A 27,268-nucleotide genomic window follows, 5' to 3' on the forward strand; every position below is an offset into this window, starting at 1 on the left:
AGTGCTCAGCAGCCATCCAGCCCTGCTGCTGAAATGACACACTCCCCCCCCCCCCCAACTGCGTCAATGGGGCCTTTACAGCCGCCATTAATGCAGAGGGGAAGTGCGCCATTTCTGGAGCCTCCATTGCATGCGCAATGGAGGTTCCATAAATCGTTCACTTACCCCCGCTGTGTCAGTGGTGGCTGTAGCATGGGGGAGGGGCAGATGTGGAGGAGTCCATTGGACTCCTGGATTCAGTCAGACTCCTGGATTCATCCCTACATTTCCCTGTGTATATTTTCCAGCGTGGCATATATCTCAGCAGAAATGTGTGTGTTTTCCCATGAATGAATTTGCGTACATGTCAGGAAAGTAAAATAAATAAATAAATCTGGAAGTCCGTGGACTCTGAGTGGCCTGGGGAGACCAGTCCGCAGTGGATTCCTCATGAACTAAAGATTTAGTTCATCTTTATTTATTTATTTATTTATTACATTTCTGTAATAAATGTAATAGACGGAGCTCTCTGGGCAGTTCACTGGGCGGGTTTTTCCAGCATGCCTGCTCAGGATCAGAATACTTAAGAGATCACCACCCACCCCAGCCTTCTGGGTTGCTGGGCTCATCAGGAGTTACCATCCTGGTGGATTTCAGAGGTTCAGTCCCTCATGGCTCAGAATCAGGCCTTTAGTGTCATAGCACCCAATCTTTATCACTGCACATTAGGCAGGTGCTAACCCTTCTTGGTTTTCGGTGCCAACTAACAATGTAGGTTTTTTTCCATCCAGCATTAAATAAATAAATATAAATAAACTCAGGGTCCCTGAAATCTGGTGGCTTGACACATACAACCAAGACAACATGTGGAAGACAATATAGCAGGGCCAAGTTTTCAAAAAGCTCTAAATGCACTAAACTGGGCAGGGGTCATATCTTAGTGGAGTAGATCACATGTTTTTGCATGCATAGAGCCACAGATTCAAACCCTACCACCCCAATAAAATTATCTTTAGTAATGGTATTACAATAACATTTGCCTGAGGCCTTGAAGAGACTCTAGACTCCTTCAGATGGGGGGAAATCATGTTCCCTACCATAGCTCTGCATCCTGCTTCTCTTCTGCATTTGCAACGAGCTGAAATTACACAAGGAAGAGAGCATCAACCACATGCCTTGTGCAGCTTAATGGGACAGTGCCGTTTTGTGGGCATTTATAGCGCAACTTCACCTGCGCGCAGCAGGAAATCCCGACAAATTCCAATATATCTCATAAGAGTTGGGTTTTCTGAGGTTTATTTTTTATCGCTAAAACTGGGAAATGGAGCAGGAGGCTGACGTTGTCGTCAAAATGACCCACGAACATTCATGTCCTGCTTATGAGTTCCGATCAACAGCTGGTTGCCACTATGTGAACAGAATGCTGAACTAGGTGGACTCTTGGTTTGATCTTCTTATGTTCTCATGTCAGTTTCCCATGTGTTCATTCATCAATCCATTCCATCTTGATTTTACATCAAACTGAATTATTTCAGTTTTTTAAACTACACACAAATTTGCATTTAAATATGAAGGTATTTTTTCACAAGGTACACATTTTTGTAGGCATTTTGTCCTAAAATAGTCATTTTTGTCAGGTTCCCTGCTAAAACACACATTTTTGTATGCATCTTATCCTAAAGCAAGCATTTTGATATGTTCCTTGAACTGAGAGCTGTATTGCAAAATTTGGGGAAGTTGAAAAACCGAAGGTAGACGGCATTCTGATCCACATATTTAGTCTGGAAAGTGTGAGTCAAGTTGATTCTCTGAAAAATGGGGACTGAACTAAATCTTCAAGCATCCGTGTTTCAGCCTATAAAATGTGCCGTGGATTTCATGCTTGTCATTGGCTTATAGCTTATGCTTGTTTGTTTCCTTTTCAGTGAACAGAGTATTTGCCAAGCCCGGGCGTCAGTTATGGTCTATGACGATACCAGTAAGAAATGGGTGCCAATAAAGCCCGGCCAGCAAGGCTTCAGCCGAATCAACATCTACCACAACACTGCCAGTAACACGTTTAGAGTAGTCGGAGTTAAGCTACAAGATCAGCAAGTGAGTAATTGTGGTTTTCAAAATTTTCCCCTTCTGTGATTTGAGAGGCCTATAGCTGTTCTGTGCTATATATGTCTTGCCTCTCTTTATTTTGTGGTGAGAGTACATCACTCGTCTCGAACCTGTTGCCCTCTAGATGTTTTGGAATTCAGCTCCCATCATCCCCAGCCAGCATGGGCAGGAATGTTGGGATGTTTTGTGGTTCCAAAACTTCTGGAGGACAAAACATCTTGCCTCTGCCAATTTTCTTCTTCTTACCGGTTCCCTTCCACAAACAGCGTGTCTTGCCAATTCCGTTGCGCAACCAAGATATAGCGCTTCCTAGGGGAAGCCCCAAAACGAGAAGAAATGTTTGTTTTGGGGAAAAGGCAGGCTGGTGGAGCTCCCTTATGCAAGTTCTGCTGGCCTGCTTTCCCCCCATTAACTAGCATTGCCGCTCGTTTGGGGTTGATCCAGAAGCGTTAAATCGCCATCGTGCAAGCAGTGGTGGCTACTTGTTCAGGGCGGAAGAGAATCGATGACCTGTTGGATTCTTCCCATTGTGTACGTTCAACATAGGAAGTTTCTTTATACTGAGTCAGACTGCTGGTCCATCTAGGTCAGAAATATCTCAGCCAACTGGCAGTAGCCCTCCAGGGTCTTTAGGCAAGAGCCTTTCCCGGCCCTACCTGGAAATGCTGGGGATTGAACCTGAGATCTTCTGTATGTGAACCGTGTGCTCTGCTGATGGTCTACGGCCCTTTCCCTCCTCTCCTGCATACAGCTATCTATCTTGCTTAAAGTACTCCAATTCCAAACTGCATGGAAGATTTGTGGCAGCTGGAGGGAAATGAACTATGTGAAATGAAAAAATGGGGTGAATGGGAGGTTAGGGGTAGCTGCCCTATGAAGTCAGGGACCAGTCCATGGGTGGGTGGGGAGGAAGGAAAAAGGAGATATGTGTGTGGGGGGGGGGAGGAACAAGGAGTCAGGGACATGGGGAAGTACAAGGAGCTGTGAGTGTAGGTCACTGGAGCCCTACTCTTGGAAGCCTTGCTCAGGCCTCATCGGGAGAGACCATAGCTTGGTTGTGGAGCAATTGCTTTGCTTGCAGAAGGGCCCAGTTCAATCCCCAGCATCTGCAATCAGAAGAGGCATGTAGGAGGTGTTGGGGGAAATCCCTCTCTGCCCAAGACCTTGGAGAAGTACCATCAACTGACACAATACTGGACTAGGTGGGAAATTGTCTGACCTGGTATGAGCCGTAGCTCAGTGGTAGAGCAGCTGCTTTGTATGCAGAAGGACACAAGTTCAATCCCCAGTGTCTCCAGGGAGGGCTGGAAACACACTCCTACCTTAAACCCTGAGAGCTGTTGCCAGTCAGTGTCAACAATACTGAGCTTAGATGGATCCACGGTATTGGGCAGCTCAGTATTAGGCAGCTCCCTAAAACAGCTTCCGCTGTTTCTTTCCTGCCATCAGGTCGGTCTCTCTCTCCCACCCACCCCCACCCCAATATACCTTTCCAAAGGATGGATTTTTTAAACAACAACAACAACAAACACACAACTCTTCTCTGAAGGAGAAATACATGGATTCTAGCACACACACAAATGCCTGTTGTCTTACACAGAGACCACAGTAGATTTCAAATCTGTCTAGATGGCAGCTAGATCAAAGGCACAGAGTCGGAGGCAGCAGTGAGAGCAATAGGTGCCGCTTCTGCAAAAGACCTGCACATGCTGGGTAGAAGACACTGGGAAGGGATGTGTCTTGTTTCGTTGTGTCTGGGGCTTTTGAAGAAGGCAGAGCCAATACAAATCTCTGTCACTACTTCTCCCTTCCTCAGGGCGTTCCCTGCTGGATCCCACCCTTTGCCCCGGTCCTCTGGTGTGTGAACACAGGACTCGGTGGAGGGGATGGGGCAATGGCAATCAGACCTAATGGATGGCTAGTAATGCAAAGCAAAATGTGTGGACCCTTACACTTTCCCTTGGCTTTTAGAAAGAGGGCAAAAGCCTTTCTAGCTATTTCAGATGTGGGTGTATCTGGGAGCTTTGCACTGCTTTTGCTTTGTCCTGATGTTGTGTTTTGATAATGGAATGTTGCTTCTGTTCTCATCTTGTTTTAAATGTTCTTGTTTCAAGCTGTCTTGGGCCTTAAAACACAAAGGTTACATAGTAGAACTGAATCAGAATGTAAAGCTGAAAGAATAAATAGATAAATAAGCACTGGGTGCAAAACCTACATTTTAATGGAAATTCTAATTATCCAATCATAATTAGGAAAGAAAAAATAAAAATAAATGAAAGCTACACCTCAATAGTAGCATCTCTTTTCAAGAGTTTTGGCAACCATTAACTTGTATGTGAGACATTTTCTTGGGAGATTATTGAGGTGGGGGCTTGTTTACTTTGCTTGTTTACTTTGTCCAGATCATTGGACAAAACTCCCATTATCCCTAGGCAGCATGGCCACTGGGGATGATGGAGTTGTAATCCAGTGCATCCATCTGGAAGGCTCCTTCATACAGACAGAAACCAAGTTTCAAGAGGTGTGAAGACAAGCACCTTTTCCTGCAATTTCTTCTGTGAGCCTTTCTACATGAAGTTTTTTTTTTGCACTTGGGATTGCTCCCTCACGATAGTTTGAAGGTGCTTTTACTGACATTGTCATCTTCCAGGGCCTCTCCCATGCTTTGTAACCATTATCACATTTTTCCTAATGAGAAAAATCTGGTAATATTTAGAAATAGCAGAATGAAGGTCCTGTGTAATTGCACAATTCCACTATGTCGCAGTGCCATCTTGTGGCTGTGTAATGAAACATTGAGAAAGGCAGAGAAAGAAAAAACCCAGAAAAAAGCATGTGCAAAGGAGCTGATCCTAATCCTGCAAAAAATCCGGAACCAGAAGCCTTAGTTAAGGTGTGGAATAAATGCCTCATGTAGAAATGCCTGTGTTATGTCATTATGGGAACAGGTTTCCAAAAGGAGAGAGTAATCCTTTCTGTTTCCTGCAATGGTTGCTAATTTATTATTATTTAATAGATTTCTATCCCACCTTTTAGGTTATTCATCTTCCCAAGTCTGCTTACAACGGTAAAAAAATGAAATAAAATTATCAGCTAGTAAAACAATAAAAGCAAAACATCATTACTGTTTTACTCTGTACAGCACCATGTACATTGATGGTGCTATATAAATAAATAATAATAATAATAATAATAATAATAATAATAATAATGTAACATTAACATTACAGCAGCGCATAAAACCATTATTAAAACACAGCCTTTCTCTTTCTTTCCTTCTTTCTCGAGTGACTGTCCCATCTCTCCCATTTCAATTTCAGGTAGTGATTAATTATTCAATTGTGAAAGGACTGAAGTACAATCAGGCAACGCCAACATTCCATCAATGGCGTGATGCGCGGCAGGTTTATGGACTGAACTTCGCTAGCAAGGAAGAGGCCACCACATTCTCAAATGCAATGCTGTTTGCTCTGAATATCATGAACTCGCAGCAAGATGGAGGTAAGTTGAGCAAATACATTTGTCCTTCCCCCCCCCTCTTCAGCGTGCCTCCTCTGTTGTCATTCCACGCCTACTGTCAATATTTATTTGCCTCATTCATTAGCACAGGATCTCCCTTCCATTCTAAAGCAAGCAAGGGTAAAGACAGGTGTCATACTGTTAGAGCTGAGTCGGCGGTTTGCTTTCTTTAAAACATTTTCCTGTTCCAGGGCAAGCTTTCTGGGGAGTGATACTAAATTGTATGAGAACAACACTGCGGATTTCACATCTTGGCAGGCAACTTTAACTGTAGCTAAAAACAGCATTTGTGGATACTTGGGGTCAAAGTGCATGTTACATGAGAAATCCTTGCTATTTATTTATTGCTATTTACTTGTTACACTTTTTAGACTGCTCAAAAACCAGGGTTCTCTCAGCGGCGTATTGGTAAATTAAAAGCATAGAATACAAAACAATAATCATTGATTACAACAGCACATAGGAAAGCCAGCAGTAAGGGGTAAAATAAATATATAATGCAGCAGCAAATTAAAATAGTGTGGAGAACTAAAACAGAGGTGTTGAACCTTAAACCTGGGGACCAGATCCAGCCTGTCTGGGATCCTATTTTGGCTCTCAAGGGTTCCCCTGATAGCCAGCCCGTCTCCACAGAACGAAGTGGTTCCTGCCTCCTCCCCCCCCCCGACCCCAACCAACTTTTGTTCGGTAGTTTCTTGGCTTTTGTACAATTTCTTCAACAATCTAAAAGGTTGAAATGCCTGTCGTAAGGTTGTAAAAAGGTTGTAAAAAGCTAAAATATGCTGGTATTTTCGGTATTTCTCCCTCTCTCCTTTGTCTCTATGCACTTCTGGAATGTGGCTCTTGAGAGCATCTCTGAAATTGAGGTCAGCCGTCATTGGAAAGAGGTCCAAAACCCCTGATCTAAAAGCACTAAAACAGCCCTTAAAGCCCCTGAGAGAATAAACAGCTCTATTGCCCTTACTGCTTGGAAAGCTACACGCAAAGCTGGCTGAGTTGCAACTGCATCACTACAGGTGCGAAGATAAGCAACTAGTGCAGTGGCAGCAGCGGTGCTAGTTGTAGGTGAGCTCCTGGCATTAGAATCCTCAGGTATCCTATTGGCAGAGCATGGATTTACAATGAAACCTCCTGACTGTAACAGCTTGTTTACTTTATCTTGTATTGCTCTCTAGAAGGGCTTGTTTGGCTATCTTCCAGACATTCAGCGGTTGATTCCGAAGGCTAAACTTGAGATCATGCATTCTTTAAATATGTTTCCTAACCGGTAGCCCACAGTTGATTTTTAACAGTATTAATCATGCAAAGTTTTAGATAGATGTGATTTTTAAGCATGCTTCTTTGGAAGTCAAGTTCCGTTAAATCAATGGGAACCGGTTTGAGGTAAACGTGTTTCGGTCTGCAGCCTTATGAACCTCGTGAAAGTTTATACGTTAAAACTGACAGCTCAGGTTTCTTCAAAGTATATTTGCTCTCAGCTGCAAACATTGACCCAGCTGCCTTCCATAGAGGAAGAACATATGTACAGTATGTGGCTGTGAGTAACATGATCTAGTAAGACCAAAAGTCTGACATTCCAAATGTCAGTGTATGCTCTTAAGTATTCTATTGACTGTCATAATAAAGGTTTATGTTATAGTCAAAAGTTCTTGTTCGGGAGTTCTGGGGCTTGTCTGTGCACTCTGAATACCCCATCGTGGCTGTGCAGTGCTGCTGCATTGTTTATAGGACACAGACGCCAGCTCGCAGCCACGTCAGGCTTTCCCCACTGAAACTGCGTTGTTTCAAAGTGTTGATTTCGTGTGACTTTTCTCATTGCGCTGATGTCACCACTGTTGTTTCCTGTCTGACAGTGGTGGCTTCACAGTTCGGGGTTTGGAAAGTGGGCATAACAGGGGTGGATCCTGGCGTAAGGTGGGCCGGGAATGCAGGGCAGGGGATGGGCTTGACAAGCCTTGCAATGGCCTCCTTGTGATGTAAGTCGGGGAGCGAAAGTAAGGGCAATCAATATGTAACAGTGCTAGAACTGGTGCGCCTGCTTTCGTCACCCCTTTCTTAACCCCAGATTATACATTGTGGCAGGGTTATATTGCTCTGTTCTTTAAGTCCCCCCGCCCCCGATATTTGCTCCCATCCCTGCCGGTGCTCCAATTTTCCCCAGGCAGGATAGCCCACGCCCCAGCTGTGTAACTCTTTTGGCTCTGCTTTGCAGAGTCAAAAGATGCTGCAGGGTTTGGGGGGAATTAGGAGGCAAAACGGAGTCATATAAACATGGCCCAGGTCTTTGGGCTGTTAAGAGGACTGGTTGCCATTTGGATGTCAGAAGGTCAACTTGGGTAGCTGTAGTTAAGTTCCAACTTCTCCATTGGCTTTAGAGGATCCCATGCGATTTGCTCCAGCTGACTACAGTGCAAGACTGGCCCAGGGCTAATTTGGTCCTTGCAAGAACCCTGGGAGAAGGTAGATTAGGAAGGAGCAGCTAGTCCAAAGCGGTGGGTGTAGTAGTAAATTTTGAAGTGCATGTGCTCAGCATGGCAGTCTTCATAGCCATGCCCCCAAAATGCAATCCGTTGTGTTGATCTGTTTTTTTTTTTTTTTAAAAAAAATACAGTTCTAGCCATTTCCATCTCCATCAGGAACAGGTCTCTTATAAAACGAATGGGTATTAATGGCCCATTGAAGACCAAGACACCCCCAAAACACTTTTCACTACAACAGGGTTAGTTGACAATAATGACCCTGTTCAGACGACACGCTAAGCCACGGTGGTTAAGCATTATGGCTTAAGTGTGTTATGTGAACCATTCCTAACCATGGTGGCTACATAACCATGGTTTAAACACTCACTAACCATTTTCTGCAAAAGGGTTAGTGGTCTAACCATGGCTTAGTGTGTTGTCTGAACAAACCCAATATATTGTTGCTGGGAAAAGCCAGTTTCCTTTCTTGTCCTGTTGAGAAGACATTTTGAAGAAAAAATTACAAGCTTTTGGCTGTTCAGGACAAATATGTTATGTACCAAGTTTTATTCCTTGCAACGACTGCTTTTTAAAATAGACAAAATTATGTATAAACATATGTATTACTGGTGGAGATGACCTGAGTTGAACCTTTATTTTGGATTTGTTTTGTTCCCCCTTTTCTCTTCTGTTTTGCGAAGACCTTTGGTTTTAAACAAATAAAGATTAATTGAAGGATGAATTGAGTACAATACACAATTCTAGAAGGATAGGCATGCTAGTCTATTACAGCAAAACTAAAACTAATAATAATAACTTCTTATTGTTTTATTATGATTCTATTAGAATGTAAGCCTATGCGGCAGGGTTTTGCTATTTTATTGTTTTACTCTGTACAGCACCAGGTACACTGATGGTGCTATATAAATAATAATAATAATAATAATAAAAGAATCTTGTTGCAATGTAAAAGACTAACAGTTTTTGTGGAATAAGCTTTTTCAAACTAGAGTGCACTTCATTAGTCCTCAACTGGCAGATATAGCAACACACACACACACACATGAGTATAGAGGAAGGAAAAGTAATGTACATTGTAATGTACATTGGGGCCAAAAGGTCATCAAATTCAAGAGTTAGTCTGTGATATTTCTATACAAAGTTCAGATGCATACAAGATAAGCACAGTAATAAATCTCCAGTCATTGTGCCTATCTTGTATGGATCCTTGCTCTGATCCAGTATGGCACTTCTTATGTTCTTATAATAATGTCATAGGGCTCCTCTAAATGAGTTGATGTATTGCATGCTCGTGATTGGCCACTGCAGAAAAGAACCACTTTTAATGTAGTTATATCCGGGAAAAAGCAGGCTTTTCTGACACTAGATGGCACTGTCTCAATAGAAGTGAAGGGAGGGGAAGTATTCACTTCAAAGCACGTGGTCACCCTTTTCTGACCATGTAATGCAGCCCATAACAATTGTGCAAAAGAACCGGCTAGACACAAAGCCCCGAGTAAGCAATGTAGAAATGCTCACAGACTGTCCTCCTTCCATTCATAATCTTTTGACCTCACTGCCTAAGTCCCCCCTCCTGTGCCCATATACTTGGCAACTGAAGATAACTCGTTACACACCTAATGAAGTAGGCTTCAGTCCACAAAAGCCTATAGGCTGCAATCCTGTAGCTAGCCTTTGGCCATTTGAAGAGCTGTAGAAAGTGGTGTAAGTGCCACTCCACCGGCAGAGAGGAAGAGCTTCTGCTGGGAATGGCACTTGCGCCACCGAAGACACCTTGGAAAAGATTCATGGGTATGAATGAACACCAGTGGTATTCTGCCAGCAGTGCAGGCGAAAACAAGGGATTACATAGGAATCAGAGGTAGCAATTATACTGAATTAGACCACAGGGTCCATATAATCCAGTATTGGCGACACTGATTGGCAGCAGCTTTATTTGACTGGCAGCAATCATACCATCTCCAAGGAAATGCTGGGGATTGTATTTAGGACCTTCTGCATGCAAAGCACGTGCTCTTCCACTGAGCTACGCTCCCTCCATGAGTTCCAAGAGCATGATGGGCCTGCCCAAGGTTCCAGAGAACCCTAAGCCCCCTTGGCTCCTCTGACCCATTTCCAAAACGATCCAAAATTGCACCAGCCCTAGAGCTAGCATAGTAATTTTCCTTCCATTCACATCAAAAGAAGGGGACCGTTAAGAAAATATCTCCACCACCACCTTCTGCCCTTGCTGCAGGAAGCTGGCAGGACTTATGAAGCGGCAATAGCTCCACTTGGCATCTCCTCACTGCCACTTGGATGGCTTTCTTCAGGCTTGTCTATATGCCCTGTATTCCCCCATGCCGGGAGAGGGCCTTCTCCGTGGCTGCTCCAAGGCTCTGGAACTCCCTTCCCGGGGAGGCTAGGCTGGCTCCCTCTGTGCTACAGCTTCGGAGGCAGGCAAAAACTTTTTTGTTCCAGCAGCCTTTAGGAACTATACTGGACCTGTGTTGATGTATTGAATCTCCCCTTTTAACCTGTTACAGTTTTTAATGTTTTTTAACATGTTTTTAATTTTACTGTAGGTTTAATTCTATTTTAAGTTTTGTAATTTGTATTTATATGTTTTAATTGTACATGTTTTAATCTTTTAAACTGCCTTGAGTACTGGGAAAAAGGCAGGATATAAATAATAATAATAATAATAGTGGTTGTGCAGTGGCACTGCATTGTTTAAACGACGCAGCTGCCAACTTGCAGCTAGCCACATCGAGCTCCCCGCCCCCTCAAATGGCACGGTTTCGTTTACCATGACTTTTTCAGGTGCTCTGAAGTCACCACATTGTTTCTTTATCTGTCGGCGGTGGCCTCAGTTTGGGTTAAGGAAGTGGGTGTTGCTAAGGCAGGGTCAGGGCAGGGCAAGCACAGGAATGCAGGGCAGGGGGGTGGGCTTGTGAACCGCCCAGAGAGCTGCAGCTATTGGGCGGTATAGAAATGTAATAAATAAATAAATAAGCCGAATGGCCTCCGGTGCTGCGGTTTTTCTGACCGATGACTCTGCTGTTTCCTCCTCCATATCCATCTCTTTCTCCCTTAAAAAATATTTTTATTATTATTATTTTACGTTCAATATAGCAAGAATGAAGCTGTTTTTAACTGGCATTGCAGTTTTTTCCTGGGGTGGATAGACCATAGTCACTCCTGCGTGTAACTCTATCACTACTGCTTCGTTGCAGTGATGCTGCGGGTTTTCGGGGCAATCAGAGGGGGAAGTAGTGTCATATCGACACTACCTTAGTCTTTAAGGTGCTGTGAAACCCTTATTAAAGTGGTGCTGTGGAGTCCAATAAACACGAAACAAGCTTGCACAAGGCGTAGCCTAAGGTGCGTAGAAACTTCAGGTACAGACACTAAGACCACAATCCATTGATTAGGCCAAATAGGATGCTCCAATTCTCTGCTCTATTCCTGTCTTAGACCCTGGGTTTGTCTAATTTGCAAAACTGTTGGAGGTGCAATGGACCTAATGCTTCCTTGATTCATATGTTTTGGCAATGCCTAGTGGTTGCTTCCTTTTGAGAGGAAGTCATAATAAGAATAAACTTTGTTTTGAAACGGTCTTTAATATGAACGCGATGCATGTGCTCCTAAACTACCTACCGTTTTCTTGGAAGTTAATGCATGGTCAGCGTGAATAGATTTTCTGAGCCCTTACGACAGCTAAAACACTGATATTATTATGTTGGAAGGATAAATGTTCACCTCCCAAAATAGAACGGGTGGCACCACTTGCAAGTGGATAAATACATGGATATTTATTTGAAACCTATGCATAACTCCTTCCCCCTTTTTTAAAAAAGAATGGTGTATTTAAAAATTGACGTTCCTATGCATGCAATTCTTGTTCTTTCTTTTTAATTTATTTATTTATTTCACTTTTTTTCCTTTTCTGCTTGGTTAAATTCACAATAAAAGGTAAAAAATAAATAAAAATAAGGTGTTGCAAAATTTATTTTGGCCTTTCGAGTAAAAGTCCTGCATCTATCGTTCTGAATGCAGTACAGGGCTGGCTTGTTTACTGTTGTTCCCGTTATTTGACTCGATTCCCAAAGGCTGAATTCCGTCTTTTGACCTGCTGCTTGTAAAATAGTTATTTTTAAATGGGAAAGAGAAAGTTACTGTATTAAGAGTGCTAATGCCCTGTGCTGATTCCAGAAGCTATTAGGGGAAGGTTTATTAAAAAATAACACGATTTGCTTGAATCATCTATTTCTAAAACTGAGGAGTATTTTGGTTCTTGAACTTCATACAGTTTTAACTTTATGTCTTTTCACTAGATTCACTATTTATTTGTGGTTTCTCCTGTATCTTATGGAAACCTTCCATTTGTTTGCCTTTTGCCCGTCCTGTATTTAATAGGTTTGATTTCATTCGATAAATCTGGAACAAGTTGCTGAAGAGTCTGCAATCTGTAGTCTTTGGTAGTTAACATTATAAAGCTGCCATCCTTCACAGCAATTGAACTCTGGTAATGTTTGTATGGGATTCCACTGTAAATCTTTTTGGAGATTAAGAGGATTAAGAGCTGATGATGGGTACTGGCTAAGAGACTCGGCTACAAATCAGGAAGTTGCCTGTTCAAATTTCATCTCTGCCATGAATTTACTTAATTTACTTAGGTGGCCTTAGGCAAGCTGCTCTCTCTCAGCCTCAGTCCTCCCATCTGCAATATGGGGGATAATACTGTCTTATTTTAAAGTTTTGCTATAAGGATTACAACTGGATAATGCATGTGAAGCACTTTGTACAAATGTTAAGCAGTGTTACCTTGTGGCATCTTAGACCTTGCTATAAGTTGACATTATCACTGTGACCTGGGCAAAGAAAGAGAAAAAATGGGCAAAAGGAGAGAACTAGAACATAATAGGCTTCACCTTTATGTTGTGCTCTGGGTTGCAGATTCGTGAAACCATTGAGGAAATACCTAATAACTTGGGTTTACTTTCTGGCCGAAGACATTTGCTGCCTGAAGAGGAAACCAGGCCCCCATCTATATGACAATGGGATTGCTCCTCATTGAATATAACCCCAAATTTTCATTGATTCGAATCTAGGTAAAGAGCGTCACACTGCAGCATCAACAGCAATTTATCTCCTGAAATTGTTTTTGCAGTGCAGTTATTAATGCGCACATGCACACATACGATGCTATGGAGTAGAGATGAGTGAAGTTATGAATTTTATATGCAGAGCTCCGCAGATTCATGGAAGAGGAAAACCAAGGGCGAAAAGGAACATGGAAGCTGAGGAGGATGCGAGAGGGGGACTGAACACGTCTCCTCCCTCTTGCTGCCCATTCCTCCCTCTTTGTTTTAATTTTAAAGCTCCGTCAACATGAAAATGGTGGGAAGGAACGAGGCAGCCAGAAGATGCGATAGGAGGGAAGGAGGGAAATCAGCCAATCACTTTGTCCTGCCCTCAAAGTTACGCACACATGGCAAAATGCGATTTAGCATCCCCAAGGACACATAAATCTAATGCGGTGCAAACTCAGATGTTGATCCAAAAGTCGTGGTAAATCGCAACTACAAATATGCGCATTACTGCGTTAAAAACCCGGCGCTGCGGCAAATGGGTGGCTGCATCATGTGTCCTGAAACATGAATCTGCGTACTTATGTTGGGGGTAAAGAAGCCATATAAACAAGCCCCGGATGGGATTCTCCTCCTTGCTAGAGCCAACACAGCATAAAGTCTTGCTGCACCAATTCCTGCCTTTGCGCTCTTGTGGCACCCTGTTGCTTGGCAGAACCGGCCTGCCATTCACTTTTTATTATATTAAATTGAAATATAAAAATTATTGGCAGCAGGTAGCTCATAAAGTCAAGCCCTCTCAGAATGCAGAACAACCCACACATCTGGTGTGATCTGACCAAGATGTAAGGAAAGGAAAGGAACCTCTCGTGCAAGCACTGAGTCATTACTGACTCTTGGAGGGATGCCAGCTTTTGCTGATGTTTTCTTGGCAGGCCTTATAGCGGGGTGGTTTGCCGTTGCCTTCCCCGGCCGTTATTACCTTTCCCCCAGCTAACTGGGTACTCATTTTACCGACCTCGGGAGGATGGAAGGCTGAGTCGACCCGAGCCGGCTGCCTGAAACTAGCTTCCGCTGGGATCGAACTCAGGCCATGGGGAGAGTTTCAGCTGTAGAAACTGCTGCTTTACCGCTCTGCGCCACATGAGGCTCATAAGATGTAAGGAAGCCACCCTGAATTATCTTTGTTTTTAACACAGACTAATTTGCAATGGTGCACCTAGAGCTGGACCTTGGGGCTAAAGTCCAGTGCTCTGTAGCCCAAGGGACCCCAAATGATTACTCAGAGAGCTGGAAGTGATGAGGGCAGCAGAAGGAAACTCCATTGTATTCCTGTAGTTGCTATGATTGAAATGAATGTAAAATGCAAAACTGCATATGCTCCAATTATTATTATTATCATTATTATTATCAGCATCATTATTGTTTCTGTACCATCCCATAGCCGAAGCGTTCTGGGCGATTTACAAAGATTCAAAATCATTAAAAAACAGTATACAGAGTTTAAAAACCATTAAAACCAAACGGACGGTATACGCAGAGACAACATATGTCTAAACTTTGAGCAATCAACCATAACTGTAAGACAAATCCAGGACCAAGAAAAACTCATGATACTTATATATAATCTGATTTAGCAAATAGTTTTTTTGTTCTTGTAATGTATCAGGAATGTAGAAGCAGTTGTGAAGCATGGAATGGTGGGGTGGGGGTGGAAGGGGGAAGAAAGATAAATGTTAGTTGCATTACATATAGCCACCTCACCCCCCAATACCGTTACATCCAGAATCTAAAAATTATCTAGCAGCTAACGAGACTTCAGCCATTTTAGAAGTATGTTGGTGGGTGGTGGCAATTCAAATTAGCTAGGGCAATGCCTTTAGGAGTTGCATATTTGGATACAGGTACAATAAATATGTATACATTGTAATAAAATGTATGTAAGACTTTTGTATGCATATCAGAATTCTGGTTCGGTTATTGCAGTTTTGTGTCCTCTTGCATTGTTGGCTTTGTCCAACATAGCACAGACGTAGCATTTCCTGTTTCTAACCATGGTTGAGAGATCAAGAGTGGTCTGTAAGTTGTATGTTTCCTCCCCAGCCCCTTTTCTCTTGAATGCAAGAATGCTCTTCCCCTGGCAGCCATAATCATGGTCAATAGTTAAGTCTGCAGTGATGCTAACCCTGGTTAATGCTTACCGGGTTCCTTCTTGACCAGGATTTGAAAACAAGCCTCAAATCCTGGTTTCAGATCCTGGCTGCAATTCATGCCGTCATTACCAATCCCAGATGAAACAATTTGGGATTAAGTATGCCCAGAGCGAGCATTCACCATAGCACTTCACCTGCCTTGCTTCCGTCATCACTGAATCAAAATGGTTGTGCAAGTTTGCCAAAAGGTAAAGAAAACCCAACTTGCATTTCCAAACTCTGGTTGTTGTTACGATATTTAATACAGGAGAGTTTGGGGGTTTCATTTTGGATCCTGAATGTGATTACAGTTGTTGTTTTTTAAACAGTTTCTTGGAGCTGAATGCAAAAATATAACATCCTTTCACAAATGTATTGAAATGAATACATGAAATGAATTTATGTGAACTGCCCAGATAGCTTGTGAACCGCCCAGAGAGCTCGGGCTATTGGGCGGTATAGAAATGTAATAAATAAATAAATGAATGAATGAATGAATGAATATATATTGTCCTCCATTTTCCTAGAAAGGAGGACTTGTCTTGGATCTGTGTAGAGCTCTGGCTAAAAAAATGGAAAGGCTAGTTACAGAATAGCCATAACGTAGAAAGTGCAATGTTAACGTAACAGTGGAGAAAGAAGTAAACACATCAATTTGGTGACTTCAATTACTTAAAATATTATTGGATGTCCTATTTTTAACATTTGTTTGCTTCATATACTGGCTTCCCAACACTTAATATGTAGGTGTTTGCAAGGCCTACATAGTTCAGTCAAGTGTTTGGCAGCATCACTCCCACCGCTTACTTAACTCAGACACCCACTTGTGTAGCCTAATTTAATCTATCGATACAGCGGGATAGCAGGAAGAATTCTTAGCACTCAGTGTGCTTTCAGTTGGGTCTGTTTTGTTTTAACTGAAGCAAACAGCATGTTCTCAGGGTGGCATGTCAGCTTCAGATTTAGAATGTTAGGACAGTGGTGTCCAGTTTTTCAGCAATTAAAAACATCTTATGAAAATATCTTTTGCTTTAAAATTGCAGAATATGTTTACAAATTCTCCCTCCTCCCTGCATGCCTCCCAAATCTGCTCTGGAGGGTTCTGCCAGAGCAGATTTGAGGTGTATGCAGGGGCCTGCAATGGGGAGGAGTGGATGGGGAAGTCCAATCCAGTGGCAGTGCATAGCGCTGTTACAGTGCTAATGCATTGCCATTAGCAAAGGGGAAAAGTCATTATTTGCCATTGAAATTCGCCCGCAAATCACTGCTTTTTTCCTTTGCTTAGCAAGCACTAATGACATCATTCAGGAGAGCCAGTGTGGTGTACTGGTTAGAGTGTTGGACTAGGAGTCAGGCGATCCTGGTTCTAGTCTCCACTCGGCCATGGAAGATCACTGGGTGACTTTGGGCCAGTCACAGACTCTCAGCCAAACCTACCTCACAGGGTTGTTGTTGTGAGGATAAAATGGAGAGGAGGAGGATTATGGGTTTCTTGGAGGAAAAAGGCAGGATATAAATAATAAATAAATAAAATAAAATCACACTAGAGAGCAGTGAAGTAGCCAAGTAGTGAAGTGGCCAAGTTTGCCGATGAAACCAAATTATTTAAGGTTGTTAAAACACAAAGGGATTGTGAAGAGCTCCAAAGGGATCTCTCCAAGCAGGGATATGAGCTGGCGGTTACCGAACAAGAAAGAGATCTTGGGGTTGTGATGGTCAGTTTGATGAAAATGTCCATCCAGTGTGAGGCTGCTGTAAAGAAGGCAAACTCCATGTTAGGCATTATAAGAAAAGGAATTGAGAATAAAACTGCTAGTATCATACTGCCCTTATACAAATCTATGGTGCAACCATACTTAGAATACTGTGAACAATTCTGGTCAACACATCTAAAAAGGGATATTATAGACCTGAAAAAATGCAGAAAAGGACAACTAAAATGATAAAGAGGCTGGAGCATCTACCCTATGAAGGAAGGTTACAACAGCTGGGATTGTTTAGCTTGGAAAAAAGGAGGCTAAGGCAAGACACGATAGAGGTGTACAAAATTATGCATGGTATGGACAATGTGGATAGGGAGACATTTTTCTCCCTCTCTCAAAATACTAGAACCCGAGGTCATCCCATGAGGCTGATTGGTGGGAGATCCAGGACAAATGAAAGGAAGTACTTCTTCACACAGTGCATAGTTAAGGTATGGAACTCACTATCACAAGATGCAGTGATGGCCACCAATTTGGATGGCTTTCAAAGGGGGGTGAATAAATTTGTGGAAAAGGCTATCAGTGGCTACTACTGCTGATTGCTGTGTGCTACCTCCAGTATCAGAGGCAGTAAGCCTGTGTGTACCAGTTGATGGGGAACATGGGTGGGAGGGTGCTGTTGCACCATGTCCTGCTTTGTTGGTTGCTGGTCGTCAGCTGGTTGGCCACTGTGTGAACAGAGTGCTGGACTAGATGGACCCTCGGTCTGATCCAGCAGGGCACTTCTTCTGTTCTAGTGTGGGTTTGTGCTACTGCAACTCTATTGTGACAGCAATGGATACTGCCCAATAGCCACACTCTTAAGTAAATGGAGAAGAACCCTTAAAGCATTTTGTTATGCCTGGGATGTGTAACATTGACTAAAGTAATAGGATCATTCCACTTCCATCCAAGAGTTCCTCTGCTAGACAATTCCAATGGGGTTTCTTGCTCATCTGTATCGAAGAACCACCAACTCTATAGTAAAAGCCTTGGCAAGGACCTTCCCCCCCCACCTGCCCCCCCCTCACATGAACTCACTGTAATGTTTTGACATTCAGCCTGGAGGGCACAAAAATCCTGAGGGAGAGTTTCTCGTTTTTTCTTGCCCTGCAATGCCATCATATGACAGTGTTCCTTTTAAAATAGAAACTTGTTTCTGCTGAGCACATCCTTCATGACTGCTCAAATGTATTGTCAAAGAATATAAAGGTTCACTTCAGGCAAGGATGACGATGGCCATAACTCCAGGTCAGGGCCGGTCCTAGGATAAATAGTGCCCTGGGCGAGGAGTCCCTTTGGTCAGTTTTTCAGGGCCACCCAGAGGATTTATGGGGCCTGATGCAGGTGTGATGTCCATCTAGAACAATATTGCTCAAAACCTTGATCTCTCAGCTGCTGTGCTTCAGTTTGCACAAGCCAAAGTTCAAAAAGCCACGTTCTGAGCAGTGGAAGTACGCTATGCAACACAGCAGTGCTGTCACAGTTTTGACTTATAATGTTTTTTTGTTTTGTAGCAATTCTTATCTTTTGGTAAGCATTTTTTTTATTTTAGAATATCCATATATTTTTTTCTTTAAAGGTAATAAGGAAAAGTTATAAATATAAAAGGTATCCAGATGTATATAGTGTTTACAGTTTTTGAAGTGCTAAGTGCTTGGTAACATTGCCACAAAGTAGAGTAGGGCGATATCCCGGGTCAAGGCAGGGATCGTCCCTCCCTGCTCCCGGGATGACCTGTGCGTCATGTGGACGCACAGGGATGATCCTGGGGCGATCACCGGGATATCGCCCTGTCTAGCCATGCCCTAAGTCATCATAACAAAATGATTTTGCAGCATGTGTTATGCTCATAACAGAATGTTGACGCATTGGTAGCTGCATTTCAAGGGACTTGTTTTGGCTTTTTCATGAAGTTCTAAGAAAGTCTGCAAAACCAGGGGCTGTGGTGGGACACAGAGAAGACAATACCACCGTCAGTTACACTATGCAACATTGCCTCCAAGTGTCTGGAAAGCTTTCATCTTTACAGAGCTTTTAGTGACACATTGGATGCAATTAAGATAGGATGAAAGAGTATTTTGCAAAAAGATCGAAACACTTATTAGCTAATGTCAGGAACTGAATGGTCACAAGGCTCCTGTTGCCATTCAGCAACTATTTATGCAATTGATATTATTTTATCAATTAGCTTATTTTAGCTTATTTCATTGGTGGTGTTTTTGGAAGGGGTAGTATTTAAATAGGTACGATAACAACATATATGGGAGTATAATGGGAAGGTAATAAAAATACACATATTTCTACTTAAACAGAACAAACTTCAAGGAGCCAGTGAAGAAAGGGAATAAATAAAAGAAGTGGTATTGAGATATGCAACACTAAGAAAAGGAGATTATGAAGGAAACTTAGATACAAAAAACAATGAGAGGGAATCTGCAACAAGATTTTGTGTGGGGTGGTCCTGTTTATTTGGTTTTTTATTATTATTATTTATATCCCACATTTCTTCCATCGGGGAACTCAACGTGACTGCATGGGATTCCCATGCGGTCTCCCCTCTAAGCACTACCCAGGCCAAAACCTGCTTAGCTTCAGGAAGTAGCTGCCTTATACCCTTGGACCTGTTCAGGGTGTTAGCCAGCCGTGCCCTTTCCCAAGATGCCAGTGCACAAGTTTACACCCTTCTACTCCATGTTGGTTAATCCAGAAGCAGAGTAGATAAAAATCAATGATATAAAAAAAAATCAGTTTTTTTTTTAAAAAAATCAGATTTTTTATTGTTTAAATTGGATTTTTTTTAATAAAATGCTTTTTGGGGAAAAATCTATCCCAAGATAATTTTCTGTTTAAGATACATTATAGTCCAAAGGTTATTCATCATGAAATAAGGATTAGTTTTTAATTATGTAGCATGAGGCTGTTTAAATTTTTGTTAACTGAATTCCATTAATCCATTCACAATGTCATGCTCTTCCAGAGGTTTCTGTAAGATTATTTTTCTCCTTCTAATAAAGTACAGCAGAAAAGTTGTCCAAATATGAATGATTAACCTATTAAACTGGAGATAGTTCACCTCGCAATAATTTAATAATTATCTATCTATGATGTGTTTCTAATAATATAACCAAATCAGTATTTTTTTATATAACTGTAATCTGAAAAGTTGCTATTCTAAAAATGAAACCATCTGGTTGTAAATATTAAGATTATACCAGCAAGAATGAGTCTTTGGTAACTCTGAGCTGTGAAAAATATAGCGAGGAAGAGTGTACTTTTGGGGTGGGGAAGTCACATAATTAAATCGAGTCTTTCTGAGTAGTGATTTAAATCATGATTTAAATCAAATTGATTTAAATCAAATCCACCCTGTCCAGAAGTATTTAAAATATCATAATATCTAATATCTATTTATCATCTAATGGATCAGCATAAAACCCCAAACAAACCATTAAATGCCATAAAAACATGTTCTATAAACTATACAAGCAAAGGACATATTAAAACAGCAGCAGATAGAAATTGGACCCCTTAGCTTTGTGTGAAAACCTTTGAAAATGCTAAATATAAGTTTCAACTTGCTGGCAGAAACTAATCAAATGTGATTTAGTGAGCTTCTTTTTTCAGGGAATTACAGAGTTCAGGCACCACTACCAAGGAAGCCGTACTCTTTACTCTCCCATTAGTCTTCTCTAAAAATCATGGGACAAAGAGCAGGTCCTAACAGACAAGATGCCCCAATTGACCTGAAAGTATGTACGGAATTCCACCTTTTATCATCCTACGGCTGCTATATACCTATTTATCTGGAAGTAAGCACAGTTGAACCCAATGGGACTTACTTCTGATTGAACCCAATGGGACACATAGAACAAGGGTGGACAACACATAATCCTCAGTCCACACGCGGTCCCTGCAGCCCCCTGAATTTACCCGAATTCATTAAAAATTCTTGGGAGGAAAGGTGCCTATAGCAACTACTGATGCCATTAAAAAAATTGTGTTCATGGGGGAGGGGTTCCAGGGAGTGAAAATTGCCCCTGGACCTCTCAAAGTTGCCTATCCCTGATATAAATGATAATCTGACTAAACTGTAGCTTGGTGTGCTAATTTACCATTTGGGACATTCTCATGAAAAGTCTAGTTTACAAAGGGATCCCAGATGGCATGGAATGAGGCCAGCGTCTTGTGTAATGTTTCTGTTTTTGACTAGCTCTAGATGGACTAAAAAAAATGCACATGGTAAAATAGTGACAAAAGTATTCTGAGTTTCATTTTAGCTCGAACGATTTTGTGCACAGAGAAGTAGTACTTTTAGGAGGGGAAAATATTCTCTGAAAACTACCCAGATGTTTAGCATTTCTCATGCTTGTTCATTGCAGCCTTTGCCAATCTGATGCCCTGGAGATTTTCTGGACTACACCACCTATCATGGCCAAAGGCTCCAGATTGGGGAAAGCTGATATCATGAATCTGTTGGGCTTCATGGTGCCACAGGACTCTTTGTTTGAGTTAGAAGATATTGAATTACTGTGTTATGACTTTAGCTTTAACAATAAATTATGACTATGAAGGACGGTTGCAACAGCTGGGATTGTTTAACTTTGAAAAAAGGAGGCTAGGAGGAGACGTGATAGAGGTGTACAAAATTATGGAGAATGTGGATAGGGAGACATTTTTCTTCCTCTCTCATAATTCTAGAAACCAGGGTCATCCCATGAAAGTGATTGGTGGGAGATCCAGGACACATAAAAGGAAATACTTCTTCACACAGCGCATAATTAAACGATGGAATTCACTACTACAAGATGTAGTGATGGCCACCAATTTGAATGGCTTTAAAAGGGGGTTGGATAAATTCCTGGAGGAGAAGGCTATCAGTGACTACGAGTCCTGATGGCTAAGTGCAACCTCCAGTATCAGAAGCAGTGAGCTTGTATACACTAGTTGTTGGGGAACATGGGTGGGAGGGTGCTGTGGCACCATGTCCTTCTTGTGGTTTCCTGGTTGACAGTTGGTTGGCCACTGTGTGATTTGATTGCTGGACTAGGTAGACCCTTGGTCTGATCCAGCCTGGCTCTTCCTATGTCTATATGATTGTGACATTGACTAAAGAACCAAAAGCACATCACTTTTCCTCTTTTCTTGCTGTGCCTTTGAACTTGTTTGGAGTTAACAGATTCTCTTCAAATTATCTTGGGTGTGTGGGGTAGTGTCTCCACTATCTCTGTTTAGAAATGCAGTAGGAAAAGAATTGCTGCTGTTTATATATCTAAAGCAGCACAGGATTTCCCACAGTCACTTTGAAGCACATTAAAAAAAAAACAGCTCGTGGGAAAGCTTCTCGAGGTTTCCGCTACATTGACAGAAAAATGGCTTCAGAAACCAAAAAACAAAAAGAGGAAGCAGCAGCAGCAGCAAAGATTCATATTGAGAATTAATAGGGGCTGAATTAAGCCACAGAAGAGAATGTACAAGTATTCTTTCAGGCTTCTGTCACCCTTAATGCCTATTTCCAGAGAGAGCCAAAAGGTGCCCATTGTTTCTTCTGCGAAGAAAGACTTGCTCATGGTCATACTGTGAAACACTGATTGGTGGATGATTCAGGACACAGTGCATAGAAACTTTGGAATTTGCAGCCACAAGACATAGTGATGGCCATCAATTTGGATGGCTTTAAAAGGAGGTTAGACTAATTCATGGAAGAGAAGACCTTCAGTGTCTACTAGTCCTGATGGGTATATGCTACCTCCGGTATGAGAGGAGACAGACTTGACCTTGGGGGAGCTCGGGGTGGCGACGACTGACAGAAAGCTCTGGGGTGGGCTGGTCCATGAAGTCACGAAGAGTCGGAACCGACTGAACGAATAAACAACAACAACGACGTGCCATGTACATCAGTTGCCAGGGAACATGGGTGGGAGAGTGTTGTTGCACTCATGACCTGCTTGTGGGTTTCTCATGGGCAGCTGGTTGGCTACTGTGTGAAGAGAATGCTGGTCTAGATGGACCTTTGGTCTGATCCAGCATGGCTTTTATGTTCTTATGCTCTAAGCACTTGTTAAGATGAGAAGAGTTCTCTTATACTCTTCAATGACTCTACTCATTCTCCCTTGCTGCCCTTTTGGCCTAGATCTCCCTCCTAGACCTCCAATGTGATGTCACCTTCTGTCTAGTCATCCTCACACATAGAATAAAGAGTGGGACCATACTGCTCTGGGATCATGCTGCTGTTGCAGCTCAGTGGAAGGGCCATAGTTCAGTGGTAGAGCACCTGCTTTGCATGCAGAAGGTCCCAGGTTCAATCCCTGGCATCTCCAGGTAGGGCTGTGAAAGATTCCTTTCTGAAAGCCAGGAGGATCACTGCCAGTTAGTGTCAACAATGCTGAGTGAGATAGACCAGTGGTATAAGGCAGCTTCCTATGCTGGCCTCACCCTGGATGTCTGCAGCCAACTCACAGCCGGTTGATCATGGCACAGCCAACACATAGCCAGTCAATCATGGCACAGCCAACATATAGCCAGTCAATCATGGCACAGCCAACTACACAGCCAACTCACGGCTGGTCATTCATGGCATTTCCTTTTCAGACATCCACACTCCCCACATGTTCTCCACTCCGCACAGGTTCCTTCTTCCTTTCCCAGCAAGAATGTGCCATGATGTTTGGCTTGTACTTTCTGGTTTTGTTTTGTTTTTTGCTGCTCCAACTATGTTTTATTTATACTCAATGGTGGATTCTGGGCACAGTGAGCAGAATGAGGTTGTGAGGATCTTGCTTGGGAGTGCGCTTCAGGGACCTACTCCTTCCTATATCACATGTGCATGTTTTTAGAAGACAGTTTCCAGAAGTAGTTCTACTTGATTCCCTCATTGCTTTGCGGGCTCTTTACATGATTTTGTCATTCTCCGGGGCCTCTCCTGTGTTTTGCAACCACTATCATGTGTTTTATTTTCTAAAAAAAAAAAGTTTGGTATATTTTGAATGGCTGCAGGGAGCCCTCTGTGTAATTGTACAATTCTGCTATACCACAGCTCCATCCAGTGGTTGTATAATGAAACATACAGAACAGTAAAGAAATACACCCACACATGGAAAAAAGCACATGTAAAGGAAATCTATCCTACTGGCTGGATTAGAGTGGCAGCTGCTGCTTTGACCGCTCTTGCCCTGCAATTCTAAAATAACCAACAATGGCCGAGGAAATAACCAATGGTGCCCACCACACAAAACAATAACCTATGGTGGTTCAAATAGCCAACTCTGCACAGTGTTGGTTGTTTGCGTTGGTTATTTCGGCCAGATAACCAACTGTTGGTTAAAAAACTCCCTCCACACATCACAATAACACATGGTGGGTTAAATAACCAACCGTCGACTATTTAAACCACTGTTGATTATCGTGTCGTCTGAACCCAGTCGAAGATTCAGTGAGGAAGGCAGTTCCTGCCTCTTATTTATAGTTTAATCCGATCTGCAGAGTTTCCGAGCTACATCTTTGGTTCAGCCTGTTGGCAGTTCATTTGTGTATTCATCAGGTGTTTAATTTCCTTCAGCAGAAGAGAGATCATTCTCTGTAATGGGCTTGATTTTTAAAATGTACTTCATTTTGATCTCATTTTCTTATTAGCTTGGTTTCAACAGCAGCACTTTGATAATCAATATCTTCCGTGGCTCTCTAGGAAATGATGGCTTCATTTCATTTAGGCACCAGAATAAGATAGATGTAACAAATGATATGCCCTCTTCCTGCCCCCTCCCACTTTGGCTTTCAATTTATATATGAAGATGGTTCCTCCGTCCAGTATCATACAAATTCATTACCACTACCCCCATTTTGATTACTATAATTAACATGTCCAAGTGGCTTTTGGCATGTTGAGTTAGTTTTATTCCTACTTTCATCGTTTGGCATGGATCATTATTCCTAAGCATTATTCCTATTTACCATGGTATCCTGGTAACACCTCATCCTTTCCCCCTCCCTAGTAAAGACTAGCTTTTCCCTTCCTGGTGGGGAAAACTTTAAGCACACACCAGGGCAATTTACGGCCCTCCAGTTGTTTAGGCCTACAGCTCCCATGATCCCTCATTATTGGCTTTGTTGGCTAAGGCTGATGGGAGTTGTAGGCCAAAACGTCTGGCGGGGCACAAGTTGGCCATCCTTGACATACAACCTGAAGACCATGTTCGCTAGTTTCAGTGGAGAAATGGTAGCTGAGGTTCCCAGACCTAAGTTTGCAGCTGAACATCTAATTGTAATACACCTGAAAGGCTGGGTTTCTTCAAATATGTACACAGTTCAGCTGCTAGTAGCTAGATGTAATACATTTTAAAAGCATGGAAATTCTAACAATAATGGTTGTTTAACTCAGGGGCAAAGTATACAATGGCAAGTTATGATACAGAAATAGGATCTTGGTAAGTCAGGTGCTTAGGAATACATTGACCAGTGTACTGTTGATGAAAGTTGTCTATTTTAAAATCCTAGGTGTCAGTAAGACAAACTGACCTGTCATGAGTGCATTTTTCAGCTATCATTTGACAACCCTGTTACTGACTTCTGCCAGCCTGGAACTTGTGACATAGTAGCAGTGAAAGGCTTCCTATCCCATTGCTCATGGGGACAGATCTGTCTAGCCTCATTATTTGGGGTATGGTGTTTTTTATTACATTTCTATACTGCCCCATAGTCAAAGCTGTCTAGGCGGTTTACAAAAGATTAAAACATTAAACATTCACAATTTATATACAAAATGTAAGACCATAAAAACAGACAACATACAAAGACAATATCCATTTAAAAACAACTTCGAACTCTCAGCCAATCCTAAAGATAGATCTGGGGTCAATTAAAACTCAACATATGCTGTTAAATGCCTGGGAAAAGAGAAAAGTCTTGACCTAGTGTCAAAAAGATAACAATGTTGGTGCCGGCAGTCTTCGCCGGGGAGATCATTCCATAATTGGGGGGCCACTACTGAGAAGGCCCTTTCCCTTGTTGCTGTCCTTCAAGCTTCCCTTGGAGTAGGCACCTGGAGGAGGACTTTAGATGTTGAGCGTAGTGTATGGGTAGGTTCATGTTGGGAGAGGTGTTCCGTCAGGTATTGTGGTCCCAAATCGTGTAAGGCCTTATAGGTTAAAATCAGCACCTTGAATCAGGCTTGGAAACATACAGGCAGCCAATGCATGTTTGAACCTCCAGGTCCCCGTTATTAAGCTGGCTGCTGCATTTTGCATAAGCTGCAGCTTCTGAACTGTCTTCATAGCCATCCCCATGTAGAGTGCATTGCAATAATCTAACTTGGAGGATTCCAGAGCATAGACAACTGAAGCCAGGTTATCCCTGTCCAGATAGTAGCATAGCTGGTCCTCCAACCAAAGTTGGTATAAGGCACTTCGTGCCACCAAGGCCACCTAAGCGTCAAGTGACAGAGATGCTTGTAGGAGAACCCCAAGCTATGAACTTGCTCCTTCAGGGGGAATGCAGCAGTATCCAGAACAAGTTGAACACCCTCCATCCGGTCAGAAGAACCACTAACTAACAGCATCTCAGTCTTGTCTGGATTGAGTTTCAGTTTATTTGCCCTAATCCAGTCCATTGTTGCAGCCAGGCACTGGCTCAGCACATGATATGTTTATTTACAGAGAGAATTGTTATGTTATGAAGTAGATGTAGTAGATTTTTAAAAATAATCCCACGGGGCACAACCCAGCCTACTTTAAGGTTATTTATGTTAGGGTGACCATATGAAAAGGAGGACAGGGCTCCTGTATCTTTTACAGTTGTATAGAAAAGGCAATTTCAGCAGGTGTCCTTTGTATGCATGCAGCACCTGGTGAAATTCCCTCTTCATCATAACAGTTAAAGCTGCAGGAGCCCTGCCCTCTTGACTAGATCCGAAAGTGATGAAGAGGGCATTTCACCAGGTGCTGCATGCATACAAAGGACACCTGCTGAAATTGCCTTTTCTATGCAACTGTTAAAGATACAGGAGCCCTGTCCTCCTTTCCATTTTGTTGTTTATTCGTCCAGTCGTTTCCGACTCTTCATGACTTCATGGACCAGCCCACGCCAGAGCTTTCTGTCGGCTGTCGCCACCCCCAGCTTCCCCAAGGTCAAGTCTGTCACCTCCAGAATATCATCCATCCATCTTGCCCTTGGTCGGCCCCTCT

The 27,268-nt window shown here is 42.4% G+C and overlaps 1 protein-coding gene across 2 annotated transcripts in view; it reads left to right on the plus strand.

The window, feature by feature from the left end:
- The window catches only part of EVL (Enah/Vasp-like), a 201,391-nt gene that overhangs the window by 102,522 nt on the left and 71,601 nt on the right, over positions 1-27,268 (plus strand). For both annotated transcript variants that reach the window (XM_063118041.1, XM_063118040.1), the window contains exons 2-3: positions 1,905-2,073; positions 5,406-5,586. In XM_063118041.1, the coding sequence (XP_062974111.1) occupies positions 1,905-2,073; positions 5,406-5,586 (350 nt within the window). The remainder of the gene's footprint in view (positions 1-1,904; positions 2,074-5,405; positions 5,587-27,268) is intronic.

The sequence above is a fragment of the Elgaria multicarinata genome, chromosome 2, assembly GCF_023053635.1.
Source record: "Elgaria multicarinata webbii isolate HBS135686 ecotype San Diego chromosome 2, rElgMul1.1.pri, whole genome shotgun sequence".
NCBI classification, from domain to species: domain Eukaryota; kingdom Metazoa; phylum Chordata; class Lepidosauria; order Squamata; family Anguidae; genus Elgaria; species Elgaria multicarinata.